This window comes from Rutidosis leptorrhynchoides, chromosome 2, assembly GCF_046630445.1.
Source record: "Rutidosis leptorrhynchoides isolate AG116_Rl617_1_P2 chromosome 2, CSIRO_AGI_Rlap_v1, whole genome shotgun sequence".
Taxonomy (NCBI): Eukaryota; Viridiplantae; Streptophyta; class Magnoliopsida; order Asterales; family Asteraceae; genus Rutidosis; species Rutidosis leptorrhynchoides.
The window spans coordinates 471,683,654-471,705,521 of record NC_092334.1 but is presented as its reverse complement, the minus strand read 5'-3'; the positions used below and the strand labels follow the sequence as shown (position 1 = coordinate 471,705,521).

At 36.2% G+C, this 21,868-nt stretch overlaps 1 protein-coding gene across 1 annotated transcript; it reads left to right on the top strand.

Annotated features, from left to right (window-relative positions):
* The first annotated feature begins 291 nt into the window (after positions 1-291).
* On the top strand, positions 292-2,305 carry LOC139892585 (uncharacterized). Its single transcript, XM_071875694.1, has one exon. The coding sequence runs from the start codon at positions 390-392 to the stop codon at positions 2,049-2,051; it is 1,662 nt and encodes a 553-aa protein (XP_071731795.1). The 5' UTR covers positions 292-389; the 3' UTR covers positions 2,052-2,305.
* The last annotated feature ends 19,563 nt before the right edge of the window (positions 2,306-21,868 follow it).

Sequence of the window (21,868 nt, the reverse complement as noted above, 5' to 3'; positions counted from 1 at the left end):
AATTGTTAGTGATAATAAAGTTCGCCTAACAAAAAAACATACTTTTATTAATTTTATTATAAAAAATGTGTCACATAATCGATCTTAATTGCATCTATTTTGAGATTATAATCTTTTTTAGCACAAAATTATTAAAGTTACCTTTATTTTAGAAGAAAAAGAAGAACCGAAAAGAACCGGTTACTCATCGAAATCACAAGCAAAAGAACCGGTAAGAACTATAACCAAAAGTCCCAAAAACCCGTTTTGGTCATTCACTCATCATTGACCTAATGTCATATTATTATCATGAAATTTCGTACTCATATACATACACTCAACTATATCTATTTCCCCATACACACCTTCAATAAACAAACACACACCCTCCTTTACACCGCCGGCCGGTCATGAAGTTGTCGGAAAATGAAGCCGACGTCGTCGAAGCATCAAATCTACAGCTCATTCAATCTCTATTAACCTCAATTCCACACACAGTTTCCTTTAAAGGCAAATGGTCACTCATTGAAACAAAACTCTCCGATCTCAAATCACAACTTTCCGACGTCACCAACTTTCCGTCGAACTCATTATCCGTCGAAATACTCCGGTCACTTTCACAAACGCTTTCACAAGCCCTAACTCTATCGCTAATTTGCCATAGTCTTCATCTTCCTTCAGGTAAACTCAAAACACAAAACGACGTCGATTCGATTTCTTCTAAACTCACTACTCACATTCACGATTTAGATATTTTAATTAAAAACGGCGCGCTCGATAAAAATGACGAAAATGAAAACGACATCGTTTCGAAAAGAGAATCGATACGAGTTGAGTCACGGAATTTAATTACTCGGTTACAGATCGGTTCAACTGAGTCGAGAAACTCAGCGCTTGACTCGTTGTTAGGTTTATTACAAGAAGATGATAAACACGTGTTAATTGCTGTGGCGCAGGGAGTGGTTCCGGTGCTCGTGCGCTTACTGGATTCCACCTCCACATCTGAAATTAAAGAGAAAACCATAACTGCTATTGCTAGGGTTTCAAATGTTGATTCGAGTAAACATGTATTAATAGCTGAAGGACTTTTATTGTTACATCATTTACTTCGAATACTCGAATCAGGTAGTGGATTTGCAAAAGAGAAAGCATGTATTGTACTTTTATCCTTATCACATACTAAGGATAATGCTAGGGCAATTGGATCTAGAGGGGGAATTTGTTCGTTACTCGAAATTTGCGATTCAGGTACGCCGAATTCGCAAGCGATTGCAGCTGGCGTGTTACGGAATCTCGCTGGTTTCGTTGAAACCAGAGAGAATTTTATGGAAGAGGACGCGATTTCGGTACTTTTGACACTTGCTAGTTCGGGTACTTTGTTGGCTCAAGAGTATTCTATTTCTTGTTTGAGTAATTTAGTTAGAGATGATGATAATTTGAAACTGTTGATTGTTAAAAAAGGCGTGATTGATTGTTTAAAAACGTTTTGGGATTCGGGTATAGATTTTAGGGGTTTGGAAGTAGCTGTTGAGTTTTTGAAAACTTTAGCGTCTGATGAACGTGTAGCGGATATCATTATTTCAGATGGATTTATACAAAGGATTGTTAATGTTTTAAGTTGTGGAGTGTTGGGGGTAAGGATACAATCGGCTAAATCTGTTTATCGATTAGGATCTTACACGAAAGCAAGAAAGGAATTAGGGGAATCGGGGTGTATTCCACCTTTGATCGCAATGTTGGATGGTAAAGCTACTGAAGAGAAACTTGCAGCATCGAAAGCGTTATCAGTATTGTTGATCTGCTCAGGGAATAGAAGGATTTACAGAAAGGAACAAAAAGGGATAGTGAGTGCAGTTCAGTTATTAGATCCTTCTATACTGAATTTGGACAAGAAATACCCTGTTTCGATATTAACGTCTTTAACCCATTCGAAGAAATGTCGTAAAGAGATGGTGAATTCGGGTGCTTTGTTGTATTTACAGAAGCTTGTTGAAAAGGAGGTCGATGGTGCGAGAAAGTTACAGGAGAACATTGGTCGAGGGAAGCTATGGGGCGTTTTCACAAGGCCGTAAAGGTCATAATTTTTAATATTAATGTTTTGATGTATCTACTTGTTATGGTATATTACACTTCTTGTGTATCTTGGTTTGATTTTGTTCATCAATTGTTTATAATCATGTTGTTAGTAATCTTAGTTGAGAAGTCAATTTATTGTTGTTAGTCTAGAGTCTACTGAGATATGATGTTTAGATAATTAATAAACCTTTGTTTGGTGACCTAACATGAATTATTTGTAATATTTTCAACCAAAACCCAATAATTTAATACGGAGTAAATTATTAGTGTAATGCAATTGACTTTCTCTTTTAATGTTTTTTCATTTGTACTTGCTAAAACCCTCTTTTTTGATTTTTCTGTTAGTGGGTAGTGTGAGTAGTTTCTTTCAACTGCATAATTTTTATGATCAACTTACTTTTATAGCTGCATAACATTCATAAAACTTGATGTATACTTGTATGACAGCAACTTCCATAATCCATTACTGTCTATTTTCGTTTGCTGGCATTATTGCTTTACAATTGTTTATGTTAACGGCAGCTCAAGGTAGAATACACAACACTACCTAATTTGTTTGATATTATTTTCTACGCATACAATATGGTATTTATGTTAAAGCATGTATTGATTGATTGATTGATTGATCATTTGATATGATTGAGCTCTAAAATATATAGTTTTAGGATTGAGAAAAGTGTCCGTATTGCTTTAAAAAAGTTGGCATGAGTTTACTTTTAGAGTTGACCTAGTGTGCTTTACATATTGTTTTCAAGAATTATTTTCCTTCAACTATAGTTATGAATTTTGATAATGATACAACGTTTTGAACTCTATATGAATATGAATAACCCTGTATAGGTTGGTAAGGGATTTAGGCCATGTGCAATTTGTGGGTCCAAGACAAAATTCAATGACTAAATCATATGTGGAATATGAATAATTCACTCAATTATGTTCATATATATCAGTGTCCTACCCTTTTCCTTATTTGTAGTTTCCTCCAAACAAATAAGAACCTACATGAATTGGATAGTACTTGTATGTATAAATGAGTTATACAATACGGTCTAACAAGATCTCGAGAATTCATTTATGAGCTCGAAAGACCGAAAGTGGCGAGCATTCAAATGATGAACCATATAGAAAGAAACAAGAGAGGCAGAGGAATAAGGTACTTGCTATTTAGGTTGTTCAATTTGGGCAAACTTTATTCAAGTGGTCTGATCTTATTAAATCCTGCATTCCTGCTACTTGCTTACTTGTTTTGATCAATTCATGTTAAGCATCTAATGAGTAATGGATTTTGAGAACTTTGTTTACTTGCAAATATAATTGTGACAGTATTTATTTATTTTTATTTTTTTTTCTTTTTTCACTACGTGTAAAGTTGTAACAGTGAGGATTTAACTGTTTGCAAATAAGGAATATATTCAATTCAATTATTCATGGTGCATGTATTTGATTTTGATTTACATACATAAAATAAGCTAATGAAACCTATACCTTACTTGCTTTATGTAAAGTATCCTCAAATGTTTCATGATTACTAGATTGATTCCTTTTTCTCATTAATATAAAAGGCACATAAATTGATGGAGAATATATACTCAATAATCATTAATCTATTTAATCAGGGAATGTTTAGTTCATGGTCTAAATATATATTTTTTTTTTTGAAAAGCAACTGAATTTTATTAAATGGAAACAGAATACAGAGATGCTGCACAAGTAGCAGCAGGAAAAGGAAATCAAAACATACAAAACCTACAACTTAAAACAGACAGATTCGAAGCATGTATTCGCAAAATATATGCTGAGATAGCAAATAATCCTACTCGAAGCTAATTAATCTGCAAGTAAATTTGTGGATCCGATAACCACGAACACCACTCCAACTTTGGACCTTTTAACCTCTTAGAAATCCACTCGAAAGTCATGATTTGAATCTCATTCACAATCGAAGGGGCACACACTTTTTTGTTCTTGAATATCTTCATATTTCGATATTTCCACAAAATATACCCACTCGACCATTCCACCGTTTGCCAAATCTTTGCCCCAAGTTCCGAAGTATTCCTATTTAGGGATCCCTCAAAAGTTTCGATGATACTTAGTCTCGAGTATGCTCCATGACCCCACCATTTATAGATTCTCGTCCACACGTCATAGGCAATTTTACAAAAGATTAATACATGATCAATTGTTTCGACATCATCATCACACATGGGGCATCTCACCGAGTGGAGATCGACACCCCTCCTATCGAGTTCTAATAGCGAAGGTAGTCGCTTTCTGCGTGCTCTCCATATGAAAACTTCGACTTTTTTTGGAACCAATGAATTCTTCAAACTTTCCGGTTGACTTTTCTCATGTGCTAACACCTTCTCCAAGATTATAGCGTTCATCTTTTTAGTAGTAAAACGTCCATTTGCAGCTAGCAGCCAAAAACAACCACCTGATGTACCTGTAGCATTCGAATTATTGTTTGAAAAGTATTCCCGAATCTGCAAGATCATTTCTTCCAGCATATCTCTATTTCTCCCGATAAGTTCACGATTCCATTGCCAGTTGAAGTTGCAGCCCCCTTCGTGCCAACTCACTCTATCCGCCACTTTCGCTTCTTTATTTTGGTCCAAATGAAACAGCCTGCTATACCTTGACCGAAGATCACCGCCCCCAAGCCAATTTTCTGACCAGAAATCAGTAGCCGACCCATCACCTGGATGTAGTTGAAAAGACGTGGTGAAAGGTATCCCCAGGGAGGAAACCTTTCGGCCTGCCTTAATGATGGAATTCCACGTGCTGCAAAAAGAGAACTGTGAAGGTAATTCATTAGAAGAAAGACCACCGTTTGACCCATATATGCTCGTGATGACTTTGGCCCATAAAGAGTTAGACTCAGTATGAAACCGCCACCACCACTTACATAATAAGGCTAAGTTTTTGCAAAATAATGAGCCCACGTTTAGACCACCCTCCGAAAAAGGCAGCATAATTTTTTCCCACTTTACCCACGCGATTTTTTTTCCCTCCCCAGAATGTCCCCAAAAGAACTCTCTCCTCACTCTCTCAAGTGTTTTTAACACACAAGGCGGGGCACGGTATAACGAAAAGTAATACAACGGAAGACTCGAGAGGACCGATTTAACAAGTGTAACTCTACCACCAAATGAAATCGCACGTGATCTCCAATCCGAAAGTTTGTTCTTGAACTTTTCAACTACTTCTTTCCAATTAGTAGATTTATTCATATTAGCTCCAATTGGTAGCCCAAGGTATGTGAACGGGAGATTCCCATATTTGCATCCAAGAAAATTAGCAATAGATGTGATTTCATTATCGTCCACCCCCACTCCATGAATACAACTCTTTCCAAGATTTATCTTAAGACCCGATGTTAATTCAAAACATTTGAGGAGATTCAATAAACTCCTCACATTTTCATAGCTCCATTCGCCAAAGAATATTGTATCGTCCGCGTATTGGAGATGTGAGATAATGACATTGTTCCTACCAATTGCCACTCCCTTGAAAAGATTTCGATCAACCGCCGATTTCGCAAGGATATTTAATCCTTCCGCCGCCACAATAAAGAGAAAGGGTGAGAGGGGATCCCCTTGCCTTACCCCCCGCCCCATGCCGAACTCGTTAGTGGGAGAACCGTTAACAAGTATCGAAATGGAAGCCGAATGTAGACATGCCATAATCCACTTGCACCACCTATCCCCGAAACCCATGCTAACCATTACTTCCTTCAAATAGTCCCAATCGAGACTATCAAACGCCTTCTCAAAGTCGACCTTGAAGATCAACCCCTTATCTCGTTTCCTCCTAATAAAGTCAATGGTCTCGTTTGCGATCAGAACCCCGTCCAAAATAAACCTATCTTTCAAGAAAGCACTTTGTTCAATGCCAATCACGCTTGGAATAACTTCCCGAATTCTATTTGACAAAAGCTTCGATAAGATCTTATAAAAACCACCAATGAGACTTATGGGCCTAAAGTCATTAAGGCCTAATGGATCTTTTATCTTCGGAATTAAAGAAATGAAAGATGCATTGCATCCCTTTGAAATTTCTCCCTTCTCCCAAAACCAATGAAGTGCGTTCATAAGGTCACTTTTGATAACATCCCAAAATCTTTTGAAGAAACCCATATTAAAACCGTCGGGCCCCGGGGCCTTGTTGCTATCACAATCTCTTAGAGCTTGCAATACCTCGTCTTCCGTGAAAGGCTTCTCTAGACTAACAGCTTGCTCGACACTTAAAACCGGGTATCTCAAATCAGACATAGAGGGTCTGTTGTAACACTTTTTTTGGAATTGAAGATCGAAATGAGTGTGAGCAGCCTTCATAATATCACCTGCATTTTCGCTCCAAGTTCCGTTAATGACCAACCCTCGTAAATTGTTTGTATTATTTCTCCTCCGAATAACCCTATGGAAGTAGCTCGAGTTCTCATCTCCATCAATTATCCACTTGATTCTAGCCTTTTGTTTGAGCATGTTTGCCTTTGATTTTTCCTTACACAACCACTGTTTCCGACACTCCAACCATTCCAACCTTTCATGATCCGATAGACATTTGTTCTCTGCTAACACCTCCCACTTATCCACTTTAACCTTTAACTCCATGATCTCCTGATCTAATTTAGTGAGGTTCGATGCCCTCCAATTCTTTAAAGCGTTTTTCACATTTTTTAATTTATTGCGAAAAAGACAATCCATTCTGTTACCTTTTACCTCGATATTCCATGCCTCTATGATCACCTCTTTAACTCCTTCAACATTCAACCATTCATTAAAAAATTTAAATGGTTTTGGCCCGAAATCCACCAGTTTATCTCTTAAGACAATCGGGCAATGGTCCGAGAATTTTCTATCCAAAACGACAGCAGATAGATCGTCCCATAGGTTGATGAAATTTTCGCAGACAATGAATCTATCGAGCTTGCTCATCTTAATACCATTGTCGCATACCCTCGTAAATCTTCTACCACCTAACGGGACCTCCATCAATTCATTTTCAGCTATAAAATTATTAAATCTTGCTGCTCGATTTGGAAAAAACACGCTATTAAACCTTTCAACCTCATTTCTTACCTCATTGAAGTCTCCGCACAGCAGCCAGCTCGTGTCAACTCTATTTAAAAGAGCGTCTAAAGAATCCCACATTCGTTTTTTCCCCGCATCATCGTGAGGCCCGTAGATGTTCACCACCATAGAATCTTTCTTTGAGATTGTCCAAATTCCTTTCACAGCCACAAAGAATTCCCCTTCAACAATTGCTTCAACACTGAACACATTAGTATCCCACATTATCAACAGCCCCCCAGAACTACCTGCTGCCAATTTTTGAGCTAACCCTACATTATTGTTCCACCACAAGTTTGAGGCCCATAGATCACTAACACCACTACTTTTTGATTCTTGAATCGCCAAGATGTCTGGTTTTTCTGTTCTACACAAGTTTTTAACCCAATCATAAGCACCCTCTTTCGCAAATCCTCTAATATTTAAAGAAATAACCTTCATTTTGTCCTGACTACTTCGAGATTGTTCAACATAACTTAATCTAATTACGAGAATTTACCTCTGGCCATTTAAGGCCCAATCTCTTCCCATAAACTTTCACTTCTTCGTTACTGCTTGATTTCGACATCCCACTATGATTTACCCTGCTTACACCAACGTTTGAAATTGGTTGACTGCCCTTCTTGTTACCCTCACTCTTTTTGCTATGTTGAGAAGGTCTGACCTTATTTGGGATAGCACTTGGTTTACACTTGGGACAAGTCTCTTGTTTCTTCCTGTTACTGCCTAATCTCGCCATTGATTTCATACGCAAAAGTCTTGAAGATGATTTCCAATTCCCCGGGGTGTTACGAGCGCAATTAATACAAAGAGTGGAGCTGGATCGATTACCACTAGAGGAAGGTTTGGAGGGTTTGATTTTGGATTTATGTTTATGGGCTTTTGGAGAAGGACCATCGGCTGCATCAAGTTTGAATTTGGATATAGGGCTATTGATTGGAGAAGGGGTGTGACGGTTTGCTGATACAGAAGGTGCGGGTGGGGGTGAGGGATGTATGTTTTTGGGTGAATGACGCGAGATATTGCTGGGTGGATTACTCGAGGTAGGCGAGGAAAAAGATTTTTGTTTTTGGGGAATCAGGTTATCGTCTGGGTTGGAAGGAGTATGGTTGTTGGGCTCACATTTACTGGGCTCACCATCTGAGTTGGGCTTAGTGGGAATCTTATGATCCATGAACAGAAAGGTAGGATTCTCATTATTGGATATGGGCTCCTGGATAGATACCGGAGTTGGGTTAAAAGGCTTACAGGGCTCACTATTGCATTTCCTATGGGCAGAATTGGGCTTGGGTATGGGTTTCAAACGATAACCAGTATCATTAGGGTTAGGGGTCAAAACAGCCGAAAGTTTACGGTGTTTTACAGGTACAGGGGAATGTGAAAGGGTTGGGAATTGAGTTTCCAAGACAAAATCACCATCATTAATATCTTTTGAACTCGTGCTATTAGCTTTTTCGAGACTCACCCCAGGGTCATAATTGCCTTTTGCTTTTTCACCAAACTCCATGCAAGACTCTCGATCTTCCAACCTAGCATCTCCCCCAACGATTCCGGTATCTTCATCAACCTCCTGAGCACCATCTTCACCGGATAAACACTCATTGAATATTCCATGTCTTTCGAACGTATCATCAATTTGGATATCTTCATCATCAGAATCAAAGGATTCAATATCCTCTTCACTATTTCCATCATCACTGTTCTCGGCTTTGTCATTACCCATGTTAGGTACCTGAGCATCATCTTCAGTATCACTGTGTGATTCGAAAATAATCTCAACCTCCTTATGGGATTCTTCAAAAACATTAATATGGACGACTTTGGACTTGTGTTTAAGCATCAATCTTTCGTTTATACCTTTAGACGTATGACATTTGACAAGAACTTTACCCACCACTAGGTTTTGATGTTCATTGTCAACAATATCACAATTCTCCATCTCGAGTACAGCACCCCACCAGATTGCAATTGCCTTAAAGGTATTCGAATTCCAGCATGTCACCGGGACACCTCTTATGGATAACCATGCTAACCTACCTGGATAAGATACATCTTCAAAACCACGGATATTTTTAAGCCACTCTCCAATTGGATGTCGTTGTTCAGCTAAGATGTTATTAGCCGTTACTGCTGAATCCAGAATAATCATGACTTGTAACCCCCCTAGATACTTGATCGAAAAGTCTACCAGACCCTCCATTCTGCAAAGCTTGTCCACTCCTCCAAGAACTTCAATGGATGACACCTCCCCAATGATAGCCGAAAGTAATTTTGACTCATTGCTATCTTCTTCACCAATCTCTACAATTTTGGGGACAATACTATGGGTCCTAGAAGCACCCTGACCGGCATTTTGTCCATTACCATCCTTTTTATTTTGATTGATTCTGTCCCTAAGATCTCTCCTGCCATATACTGACTCCAGATTTGGAAAATCGTCAGCTTTTTTCCTGTATTTGATGCCATCAAGCTTCTCTCTAAGGTCAGCTCTATTGTTTCTGATATTGTTTGAGTACCAAACATTATTTATCCGATTACCATAGCCAACATTACCCCTTCTTTCGGCCTGATGATTTAGTCCCGACTGCCATGTTGAAACCTTTTTCCTATCCGTTGCTTTGAACACCTTAATCTTCGAATCCCCGAACTTAATTTCTTCCAGATTATTGAGTAACCTATCTTCATTCACCACATTACCAAAACGGACAAAAGCAAACTTACAGCCACTCCTCAATCGATTCCTAGCCATGTAAACATCTCTCACCGATCCGTATCTCTTGAAAACCTTCCAAAGATCTGTAACTGACCATTCATCCTGGAAATTGTAGAACATGTACGATGTCAGTTTCGTGCCAAAGATCCACTTGTAATCATTCCTAGAGTCACCGTTGTATTTCCTTCGATTACCACTCGTGCCCGCCGGTTTGAATCTGTATCTCTCTCTAATCTCACGTGTTTGGAAGCGCTCCCTCTCTCTCTCTCTGAAGTTCTCTCTCAGTCTAAATATATATTACCTATACCAACTCATCATCGACTCAAATATCTGAGTTAGAGTACTTCCTCGACATGGAAGGCTAATGAATCGGATTGTAAGCATTTCATCAGCAAATCTTATAAAGATTGAACAATATATACGATTACATGTAAGAATAAAATGTTTAGAACTTCACATTTTATTTACCAATATAACTTTATTATACATCCAAAACATAAAATAATAATAATAAAAATAAAAAATAAAAATCAACCCACCATCGTTTTTTTCGAATTTTCGAATAGCAGTACGGGATCACCCAGAGGAACTTAACCACCAATGCGTTCATCTGCCACAATGGCATAACCTGCCACCAACTGCTGCTCAGGAGGAAACACGGTCAATCCGAAGGCATGGGCAATAAAATCCCCGCTCCCTCACTGCTCCCGCAACGCGATGTGCGGAAGACACCCATTGGATGGAATTTAAGGGTAAAGAGGCAACCATGTGTGCAATATTGCATCCCACGGGAGTCGAACTCCTGACCTCTCACTACTAGAATATGGACCTTTTGTGACGACACTTTTTGGGAGGACACTAATGTCCTCACAGAAAGACAGCTAAACGACAAAAATATGGGTTGGAGTTGATTTTTTAGTTTGACTAAAACTATTGTGAGGACATGTCGTCACAATAGGTGTTATTTATTTTATTTTTGATTTTCTTTTTCCAGTCAAAGAAGAAAAAATAAAGAAACGTTGCATATTTTTTTGACCAGACATACTGCAAGGACATGTTCTCACAATAGATAATTAATAAATCAATTTTAATTAAAACGAATTATATTTAAATTTTCAGTTCCCTCAAAAATAAATAAATAAACGCTGAAAACCTATCGAGAGGACTTGTTCTCACAATCGGTAATTAACTTTTTTAAAATAAATCTATTTTTATTAAAACGAATTAAATTTAAATTTTCAGTTCCCTCTAAATTAAAATAATAACCCGTACAACCTATTTCGAGAACTTGTCCTCACAATAGGAAATTAAATTCATTTTCTTAATATTTTTTGTTAAAACTAACTATATTAACGTATGCTGTATACTGTATGTATGTATGTATAAATTAAATTATTATATTTGATCTTTGATAGATTGTTAACCTTTTTAATAATTTTAATAAGTGTATGTACGTATATATGTGTTTGTATAATGAATGTCATATACAACATCTATAATCAATGTATGTATAGGTAAGTACGTTTGTAAGTATTAATGTATTAATACACTATACATTAATACATGTATAATGTATTCATGTGTGTATATATGTATGTAGCTCTGTATACAATATATATAAGTGTAAGTATATATGTATGTATGTGTGTGTATATTGTATTTATGTTTGTATATGTAAGTATGTATGTATGTATGTATGTATGTATGTATGTATGTATGTATGTATGTGTATAAGGTTTGTATGCGTATATATGTATCTATTATGTATATGTGTAATGTCATATACATTACGGATGTATAATAAATGAATGTGTGTGTATATATGTGTTGTAACATCCCGCCTTTTTCCGATTACTTTCCGTTTAACTATTTTAAAGTCCGTTATATATTTATAACATCTTTCGTTAATACGCGTTTTAAAATATTCCGTTTAGGTATTTTCCGCACCGGACTACAAACTCGAGGGACTAAAATTGACACGGGGCAAACTAGTTGACTAGGTCAACTAGTCCACCCCAATCACCACCATTCAACCATCTCCCTCTCTCTCTCTTTCTCTCTAGCAAGAACACATACACATTTACCAAATTCAGTCAATCATCATCTAAATTCGACCTAGGAGGCTTACAACAAAATAAATTACATATTCGTGATCCTCTCTTCATCCTCTTCATTTTGGTACCAACTTCATCTCGTTTGGGTAACATTTCTAAAACTCTAGATTTCTCTAAATTCGTGTTTTTGACTTGAAATGGTGTTAGTTAGTGTCTATGGCTCATTGTGATGTCGTGTATGTAATTTGTATGCTCGATCTCGTTGTTTTAGTATAACTAGCATGAACTTGAATTTTGGTGTGTTGTTCTTGAATTTTGGATGATCATATGTTGTTAGATGTTAAAAGTTCATGTTCTAATTGTGTTCCTAGTATCACTAGCTTCAATTTGATGTGTAGGTTGCTTGAGAAAACTCCATAAACTTGATTAGTGATTTTTGGTGAATTTGGGTTAGGGTTTGATAAGCTTGAAATGAATAGATGATACATTGAATGCCATGAATTATTGTTAGTAAGTAGTTAGTTGTATTGTATGCTCGATTACCTACAAAACGGCGTGTTGTATGTATGCATTAAATGCCCGAATCATAAATGTGCACTTATCAAATTCGAGTATTAAATGTGTGCATTAATCGATCATTTATTTTGGAAAGCCGATTGTTACAAATAATGTTTTTGGTTGGTGAAATATATTTAGTTGTGTTCTTTGTCAAATTACCTTTCCAACGATATAAGGTGCGAGTTCTAAGAGTTAGCGGTTTGTAATTTATGCTTGAAAGAGTTTTGATTTGGGACTTGAACAATTGAGACTGACCAGGTACCAGCGCACGGCCAATGCCGCGGCGCGGCCAGATTATGTCGCGGCGCGACATAAGCCGTGGTCAGGTTCTGACCACCATGTCCAAATTACGAAAAATGTTTGGCATACTATGGACCTCCGATTCACATGAAACTTGTTCTAACATGCTCATATATGATTAAAAACCTCAGAAAAATAGTTCGGGACCCGACCCGAACATGTTGACTTTTTCGTTGACTTTGACCCGACCAAGTTGACTTTTAATCAAACTTAACCAAATGGTTGTGCAATCGTTCTAACATGCTTTTATACTTGTATCTTGCATGAAACATGACAACTTGATTCACATGCTACATTATTGAGTCGTAACGAGCCATAGGACTAATTGAACATCTTTGACCTATCGTGTTTACCGTTATTGATACAAACCTATTTGTTTAGGTCAAGACTAGCATTGTTCTTTGCACACGTTTACTTGTTGAAGTACTTTACTACTCGTGCACTCAAGGTGAGATCATAGTCCCACTTTTACTCTTTTTGAACTTACATTTGGGATGAGAAAACATAAACATTTCTTTTACTAAGTGAACACAAGTACAGGAAAACAAACATTCTGCATACGAGTTTAGAACAAAATCCTCAATTCGATTATCATTAGTTACACTTGCCGGGTGTAAGCGAGAACTTATGTTGTATGGATCCATATGGGTTTGACAAACCCTCATTCAAACGGTTCGCTACCGTTTACGAATGAAATATATTTTCGAGAAACAGTGTATGTTCTAGCACTAAGTGATGGGGTTCTATGGAAGGAATGTTAAGCATTGATAATTGGGTGCTCGTGAAACAAACTTTTGGAATGTATTACTATTATTTCATTGATGCAAATCTTGTGGTTCACTTGTACTTACTTACTTAAACCTATGATTTCACCAACGTTTTCGTTGACAGATTTCTATGTTTTTCTCAGGTCTTTGAACGATATGTGTTACATGCTTCCGCTCATTATTTTGATACTTGCTTTGGATGTCGAGTATTTATGCATACATGGAGCATCTTTTGGCTACTTTTAAATTGTGTCGCATAGGTTTCATTTGTACTTATAACTTTGTAACGTAACTTTTGGATGAACAATTCTTGTAAACTAGGGAACAATCTTTACTTTTGCAATGAATACGACATATTTTGGTCAAACGTTATTTTAAAGACTTATGACCACGTAACGGAACCTAAGTAGTCGGCGCCGTCAAATGACAATTTTGTCGGGTCGCTACATGTGTTTGTATAATGAATGTCATATACAATATCTATAATGAATGTATGTATATGTAAGTACGTTTGTAAGTACAATGTACGAATGTGTCTATGTATGTATGTAGCTCAGTATACAATATATATATATATATATATATATATATATATATATATATATATATATATATATATATATATATATATATATATATATATATATATATATATATATATATGTGAAAGTATATATGAATGTATGTGTGTATAATGTAATTATGTTTGTATATGTAAGTATGTTTGTATATGTAAGTATGTATGTATGCGGGATTGGGTTTTGTTGTTGTTGTTGTTGTTGTTGTTGTATGTATGTATGTATGTATACAAGACAATTAATATTGTATGTTGTATACAAGACAATTAATATTGTATGCATGAATGTATGTACACAAGAAAATTAAGTATATATGTATGTGCGGTGGCGGAACTTAAGGTTGTCCAATGATCCTTAAGGTCATCTGATGAGCCTAAAGGTCGTCTCATGAGCCTTTAGGTCGTCCGATGAGCCTAAAGGTTGTTCGATAAGCCATACGCTCATTCGATAAGTTATACTCTCGTTCGATAAGCCATACGCTCGTCCCATAAGCCATACGCTCGCCCAATAAACCTTAACCTCGTTCGATAAGCCTTAAGGTGGTCCGAAGAGCCTTAAGGTCGTCCGAAGAGCCTTAAGGTCGTCCGCAGAGCCTAAAGGTCGTCCGATGAGCCTTAGGCTCGTCCGCTAAGCCTTAGGATTGTCCAATAAGCCTTACGCTGGTCTGATACGTCTTACACTCATCCGATAAGCCATAAGCTCATCTGATAAGCCTTACGCTTGTCCGATAAGCCTTAAGGTCGATTTATAAGCCATAATGTCATCTGATAAGCCCTAAGGTCGTTCGATGAGCCTAAAGGTTATCCGATAAGCCTTCAGATCATCATATACCCATAAGATCGTCCGATAATATTTTGGTTCTCCGATAAGCCTTAGACTCCCCCAATAGGCTTAGGCTCGTCTGATAAGCCCTAGGCTCATCTGATAAACCATACATTCATTCGATGAGTCTTACGGTCGTACGATAAGCCTTAAGGTCGTCCGATGAGCCTTAAGGTCATCTGATGAGCCTTAAGGTCGCCCGATGAGCCTTAAGGTCGCCCGATGAGCCTTAAGGTCGTCCGATGAGCCTTAAGGTCGTCCGATGAGCCTTAAGGTCGTCCGATGAGCCTTTAGGTCGTCCTATACCCATAAGCTCGTCTGATAAGATTTTGGCTCCTCCGATAAGCCTTAGGCTCGTCCGATAAGCCATCTGCTGGTGTGATAAGTCTTACGCTCGTCTGATAAACTTTAAGCTCAGCTGATAAGCCTTACGCTCGTCCAATAAGCCTTAAGGTCGCCTGATAAGCCATAATGTCGTCTGATAATCCTTAAGGTCATCTGATGAGCCTAAAGGTTGTCCGATAAGCCTTCAAATCATCCTATACCCATAAGTTCGTCCAATAAGACTTTGGTTCTCCGGTAAGCCTTACACTCCTTCGATGGGCCTTAAACTTGTCCGTTAAGCCTTGGGCTCGTCCGATAAACCATACATGTATCCGATGAGACTTAAGCTTATACGATAAGCCTTAAGGTCGTTCAGTGAGTCTTAAGGACATCTGATGAGCCTAATGGTTGTCCCATGAGCCTTTAGGTCATCCGATGAGCCTAAAGGTCATTCGATAAGCCATACGCTCTTCCCATAAGCCATACGCTTGCCCGATAAGCCTTAACCCCGTCCGATAAGCCTTAAGATTGTCCGATAAGCCTTAAGGTCGTCTGATGAGCCTAAATGTTGTCCGAAGAGCCTTTAGGTCGTCTTATACCCATAAGCTCATCCGATAAGCTTTTAGCTCATCTGATAAACCTTAGGCTGGTCCGATAAGTCTTACGCTTGTTCGATCAGCATTAAGGCTCATCCGATAAGCCTTAAGCTCGTCCGATAAGCCTTAAGGTCGCCCGATAAGCTTTAAGGTCGCCCAATAAGCCTTAATGTGGTCTGATGAGCCTAAAGTTTATCCGATAGGCCTAAAGGTCGTTTGATAAGCCTTAAGCTCGTACGATAAGCCTTAAGGCGGTCCAATAAGCCTAAGGGTCGTCCAATAAGCCTAAAGATCATTCGGTAAGCCTTAAGCTTGTCTGGTATGCCTTTATCTCGTTCGATAAGACTTCATCTCGTTTGATAAGCCTTAAGCTCACCCGATTCCCTTCTACTCGTACAATAAGCCATAAGCTCCCCCGATACCCTTAACCTCGCAATAGGTAATACCGTAATATATAAAAATTAAATACTTGGATTTTTATATTTTAGGTGGGAACAGAAAAAATTAAGTTTAGAAAAAATTTAAAAATACCATATTGTGAGGACATATCCTCGCAATAGGTAATATATAAAAACTAAATACTCGGTTTTTTTTTTTTCATTTTGGTGGGAACCGAAAAAATCAAACTTAGAAAAATATATTTAAAAAAATTAATTATAGCCTATTGTGAGGACATGTCCTCTCAATAAATGTCTTAAAAAATTAAATACTCAGTTTTTTCATTTTGGTGGGAACTGAAAAAATCAAACTTAAAACGTCAGATTAAAAAATTTAAATTATATCCTATTGTGAGGACATGCCCTCCCAATAGGTGTCCTCACAGTAGGTTACCTTAAAAATCAAGCATATTTACACTTTCTTCACTTTTCATCATCAAACCCCAACCCAACCCACTCCGTAAAATGACGAAGATAAACCTCCAAAAGCATTCATTTCTTCACCAAAAATCACGAATAAGAGCTTAGTATCAAACCCTTTCGATCCCTAATCTATTATATCAATTCATTTCACGTTTCAATCCAAAAAATTTGAGGTAATCGTCACTTTTTCCTTTACTTTATAAAGTTAAGGTTTTAGTTAAAATCTTAGTAGTTTCTAGGATAAACCGAATAATTTTTGTTGCTACATATGTTCTATATGATTGTAAATCTATTGTATGAAACCTATTCACTTGATTTTACATGAATTAGCAAGAATGATTCGGTCAAATTTTGTTGATTTTTGTTGAATTGTGTTTTTGGTTGAAAATGTTTCATATTTTGATTAGTGGTTTGTTTGATGATAGTTTAATTTTTATGAGAAATTTTGAAATGTTAAATCATAGGAAGTTCTTGTATTAAGTAGTTAATATTGAAAGTTGATTTTTTATTGATTGTTGATTTTGACCATTAAAATTGTTTAACTAGTTGTTGGCTAAACTTATTTTAAGCACTATAACATATGTAGGATCTTGTTGTGTTGATTGAGCTTTAGTTTAACAAGGTTATGTCTATATTTTAAAAATTAAAGTAGGTTTCTAATTAGATAATTGCTAGGAGTTTATGGCTAAAACAAATGATAAGTTAGCTAGTTAGTAATCAACTAATGAATTGAACGTAGTTTATATCACTTAGAAAACAACATGTATCATTTACTTAGAACGCAAAATATAATAAAAGGTCCTCATTTTATATGTGTGTGTTACTTATAGATATTTATACCTACATAGGTAAAGTCATTGCTTGGAAAAATTAGCACCGTCAAGAGAAGAAACTTGATACTCCGTAAAATGGCGAAGGCATTTAAGGCACAAGGACGAAAACTAGAAAGTTTAATGTATTGTTCCGAGGTTGTTATTTTGTTTTAAACTTTTAGTGTCCGAATTAGAAGTTTTAAACTTGTTATTTTTAAGATGCTAAACTATATATTGTATTTAATGATATATACCGTTATTTATTTTGTTTTTGATATTGACGATGTTGATATTATTAATATTGTATTGTTGATAATCTGGAAATCATGAAACTGGAAAAACGACCCGACAAACTGGGATAGAAGCTGCAAATACAGCACCTTTCTGCTTTATTTACAGCTTACCTATTGTGAGGACACGTCCTGGCAATAGGCATATTGTGAGGACACAATTTCCATTTTAAAAAACAAATTAATTAACCTATTGTGAGGGCATGTCCTCACAAAAAGTTTTTTATATTTATGTATTTATGTTTGTATATGTAAGTATATATGTATTTATGTTTGTATTTATGTATTTTTGTAGATGAAAGTTTTTTTAATTATTTATCTATCGTGAGGACATTGTCCTCACAATAGGTAGTTATCGATTCATTTTCATTTTTCTTTTAAAAATGTTATAGCGTGAACATTGTTGTCACAATTGACTTATTGCGTCGGGGCTATAGCGAGGACTCTATTGTGAGGACATGTTCTCGCAATAAACCTATTGTGAGGATTTTTGCACCTATTGTGAGGACTTTTGTCCTCCTTAAAGGGTCATATTCTTGTAGTGTCTCGCTAAGAGAGGCAAACCACTATCATATGAGCTACAACACAAGTTTAACCCACCATCGTATCAAGCTAGATGGGTGCAATATAACTTTATTATATACCCAAAACATAAAATAAAAAAAAAAAAAAAAAAAAAAAAAAATAAAATCAACCCACCATCGTATCAAGCAAGATGGATGCAACGACGGCTTTGCCTATAGTGTCTTTACAAGGACTCAAGAAAACAGAGCGACAGTTAGCATAGACACATGTCTTAACATGTTCTTTTTTTTAGCAAAAATACATAAATTAAATTAATATATATAAAAAGATTTTAATGTGATACATTTAAATCGGACCTAATTATGTTTAAATTGACAAGATTATAAAATATAAAATCTGTTTGTCATCACAATAAATCTAGACCCTATTACAAAATCATCATTACATTAAATAAAACATCACGCAAATACCTTAACTGAACCTCCACACACACCTACCACGACCTAAACTGATAAACAATCATTTTTAAGATCTCGAGTTCAACCGAGGAAAGGTAAAAACCAATGACGACAATAACCATTGCAAACTGCTACCTTATCAAATTGAGTTTTTTAAGAAAAGGCTATGAATTTAAAAAGTATTTAAGAGAAGAACGTAGTGTTAAAAGTATTTTTTGAAACGATACTTATTTTTCATTTACCACCCATTTTCACCTTTTTTAACAACACGAACTCAAATACGGGTAAATTCATCCATTATTTATGTATTTTCCTTTACCCTTCTTTTCTAACCCAAATTCAACTACATTTTCTTCTTTACCTTCCCTCTTAAAAGAAGCAAACCCTAAATTATCTTAAAAATATTTAATCCAATGGAAATTTATTTTTTGTGAAATTGATTATTAAATGTTAACCCCTCTAATATCAATTGTGTTTGATTGAAAAAAAAAACCTACTAAATCTCAAAACCTTATCATCATCACTTGCCTTCATAACCTGAACTTTATACTTGTTGGTAGAATTAAATATCTATTTTCACTATATATAAAACTTGCTGGTACTATCAAATCTCATTTGCTCTTCATTATCAGTTTGACCTATGAAGTTCTGCGGTGTCGTCCGACGGCTCATTCCTGTTTTGTAACACCCCACTTTTAAAAGTATTATTTTATATTATTGTTATTAGTATTTAGTAACTTAACAAAGTTAAAAAGGAACTTGTGTTATAAAGAAAGAACCTAACTTGCAAACTTTAAGTGAGGGAGGGTCAAAAGTGAAAATAAGTGTTAAAACCTCAATTAAAAATCTGGGACAACAGCTAATACTTCTCATTGTGCTGAAATAAAATATAGAACGAGAGACACAGGTGTGGGTGGCTATTTTTGGTGCTAGAACACAAACCCTTGGACTTTTTCACATGCAATCCAATTTTGGTGTAGAATCAAACTTGTAGATATCATCTTGTACCATTGGAAGTCTTGTTTCTTCCAACTCCTTCATCTTCTTTAAGCTATATTGGGGTTTGAATACCCTAACTTAAGGTATGAACAATTAGTCCCTAAAATTCAACATTTTGTAGTTAGATGATGTTATTATTGTTGGAATCAAGGGTTTTGACTACCTTAAAATAAAATGTGTCTATACCTTAAAAGCAATTGTGTCTTATTGTTGGAATCAAGGGTTTTGGGTCAGAAAGAGTTAATCTGAGTAAAAAGAAAGAAAAAAAAAAAACTACCTTAAAATAAATGTCGTTTTTCGAGTAATTGGTTTGTGGTCGTTTTATGTTTATAGCTGTCATTCGCAATGACTACAAATTCCGGCCAAAAAAGAACACAACAAAACGTTTTGGAAATTGTTATTTTATAGATTTCTAGTTTTTATTTTATCCTTTTATTTTGTTTATTCTATTTGCATTAGGGTGATAATTTGAAATTGAAAAGGTGTGGAATTGTGGATAGCGAAGGTGTATGTGTGTTGAACTGTTAGACCACTTGTATCGGGCTATACAAATGCCGTTTGTTTATGATGTGGCAAAAACAAACACCTGATTTTATCCGTAGTTGGGCGTTTCTTTGAGATTTATGAGGCGTCAGTTGGAAAGCAACATGAAAAGCAACTTGTGTTTCTTGACTTTTATTAATTTTTTTTATTATTTTAAAAATATTTTTTTACTCCCTTTTAATATTTAACCCAATTATATTTTAACGCATCATCATAATACTCCTTACCAACACCAAAAACCAACACTACCGCTACTTCACCCAAAAAGAAACACCTCCTAGTCACTAAAAAGTGCAAAAAGCAAGAAACACGAGTAAGAAACGCTTATCACCGATACACATGGTCTTAATGTCTAATTGTTTGAATTTAATGGTAGAATAGACGTGAAACACTAATGTGTTTTATGAAATATTTATAGAACTAATGTATATTGTTAAATATGTTTTAAAAACACAATGCTCTCTTAAAAACTCTTACCAAATCACCTAAACTGCTCCTAGATACCATAGGTCTCAATCATAGCCCGTCAAACTCGAAAAGAAGTTGATCAGCGGGTTGGGCCCAAACGATATATGTTTAAAACCGCCGGCAAAAGCAACGTAAGTGTGGATGTCAAAAAACATCCTTGAGCCCACAAACACCTACCGCTCGAGCAAAACAGCAACACACAATACAAGCCCCAATAAGGAAGTAACAACAACATGGAAGAGCAGCTACACAAGGTGAAAATACATCAGACTAGGAATGACGGCAAATGCAGAACGGAAAAGGTGAAAGAGGGAGCTGAGAGAAAGATGATTGGCAAAGGGAAATTGATTTCCAAGAGTATTTCTAAATAGGCTAATATATTAAGTCATTTGACCATTCATTATTTCTCATACATATAAAGTATAAACTCACGAGTATAAACCTACATAAAAATTAGTATAACCAATGCTGAAAAGAAGGATTATTTTTTAACTTGTGTAATTAAAAACTGCTAAACTAGTATCTAACAATATTACGATAGTATTGTCACAAATCGCTACTTCTAGCACTAAAATTTCTCAGCAGCTCTATGTTTTGTTAAAATATTAGTGCAAAACTCAAAACTCAGAAGTCTCCAAGGACGAGCATTGTTTTGCAAGGGAGAAGGCCTCGTTTGGTCGTAAGCCAAATGGGCAGAAATCCCTTGCAAGGGCGACAACTAGGAGTTTGCATTATGGTTCGGGTAGAACCGGAAAAAGCGAGAACCGAGAAAGAACCGACCCAAAACTGAAAACCCGATGATGAAGAATCAATACATACACTGTAAGGTTCCATATATCTACATTTTATTTTCCTAAACTTCTCATTCGTAGCACTTAGCTTTAGTCTCATGGTATCAAAGCCTTGTTAGGCGATTTTGCTTCTTGGTTTTGAGGCGATTTTGCTTAGTGTTGATGCATTTTCTGGATGTCCGTCGCTTGGCGAATAGTTTAGGTTATTGTCATATTTATGTTATACACCTAGCTTGATGTATATGGATGAAACTGGTCAGTTGCAGGAGCCTATGTGACT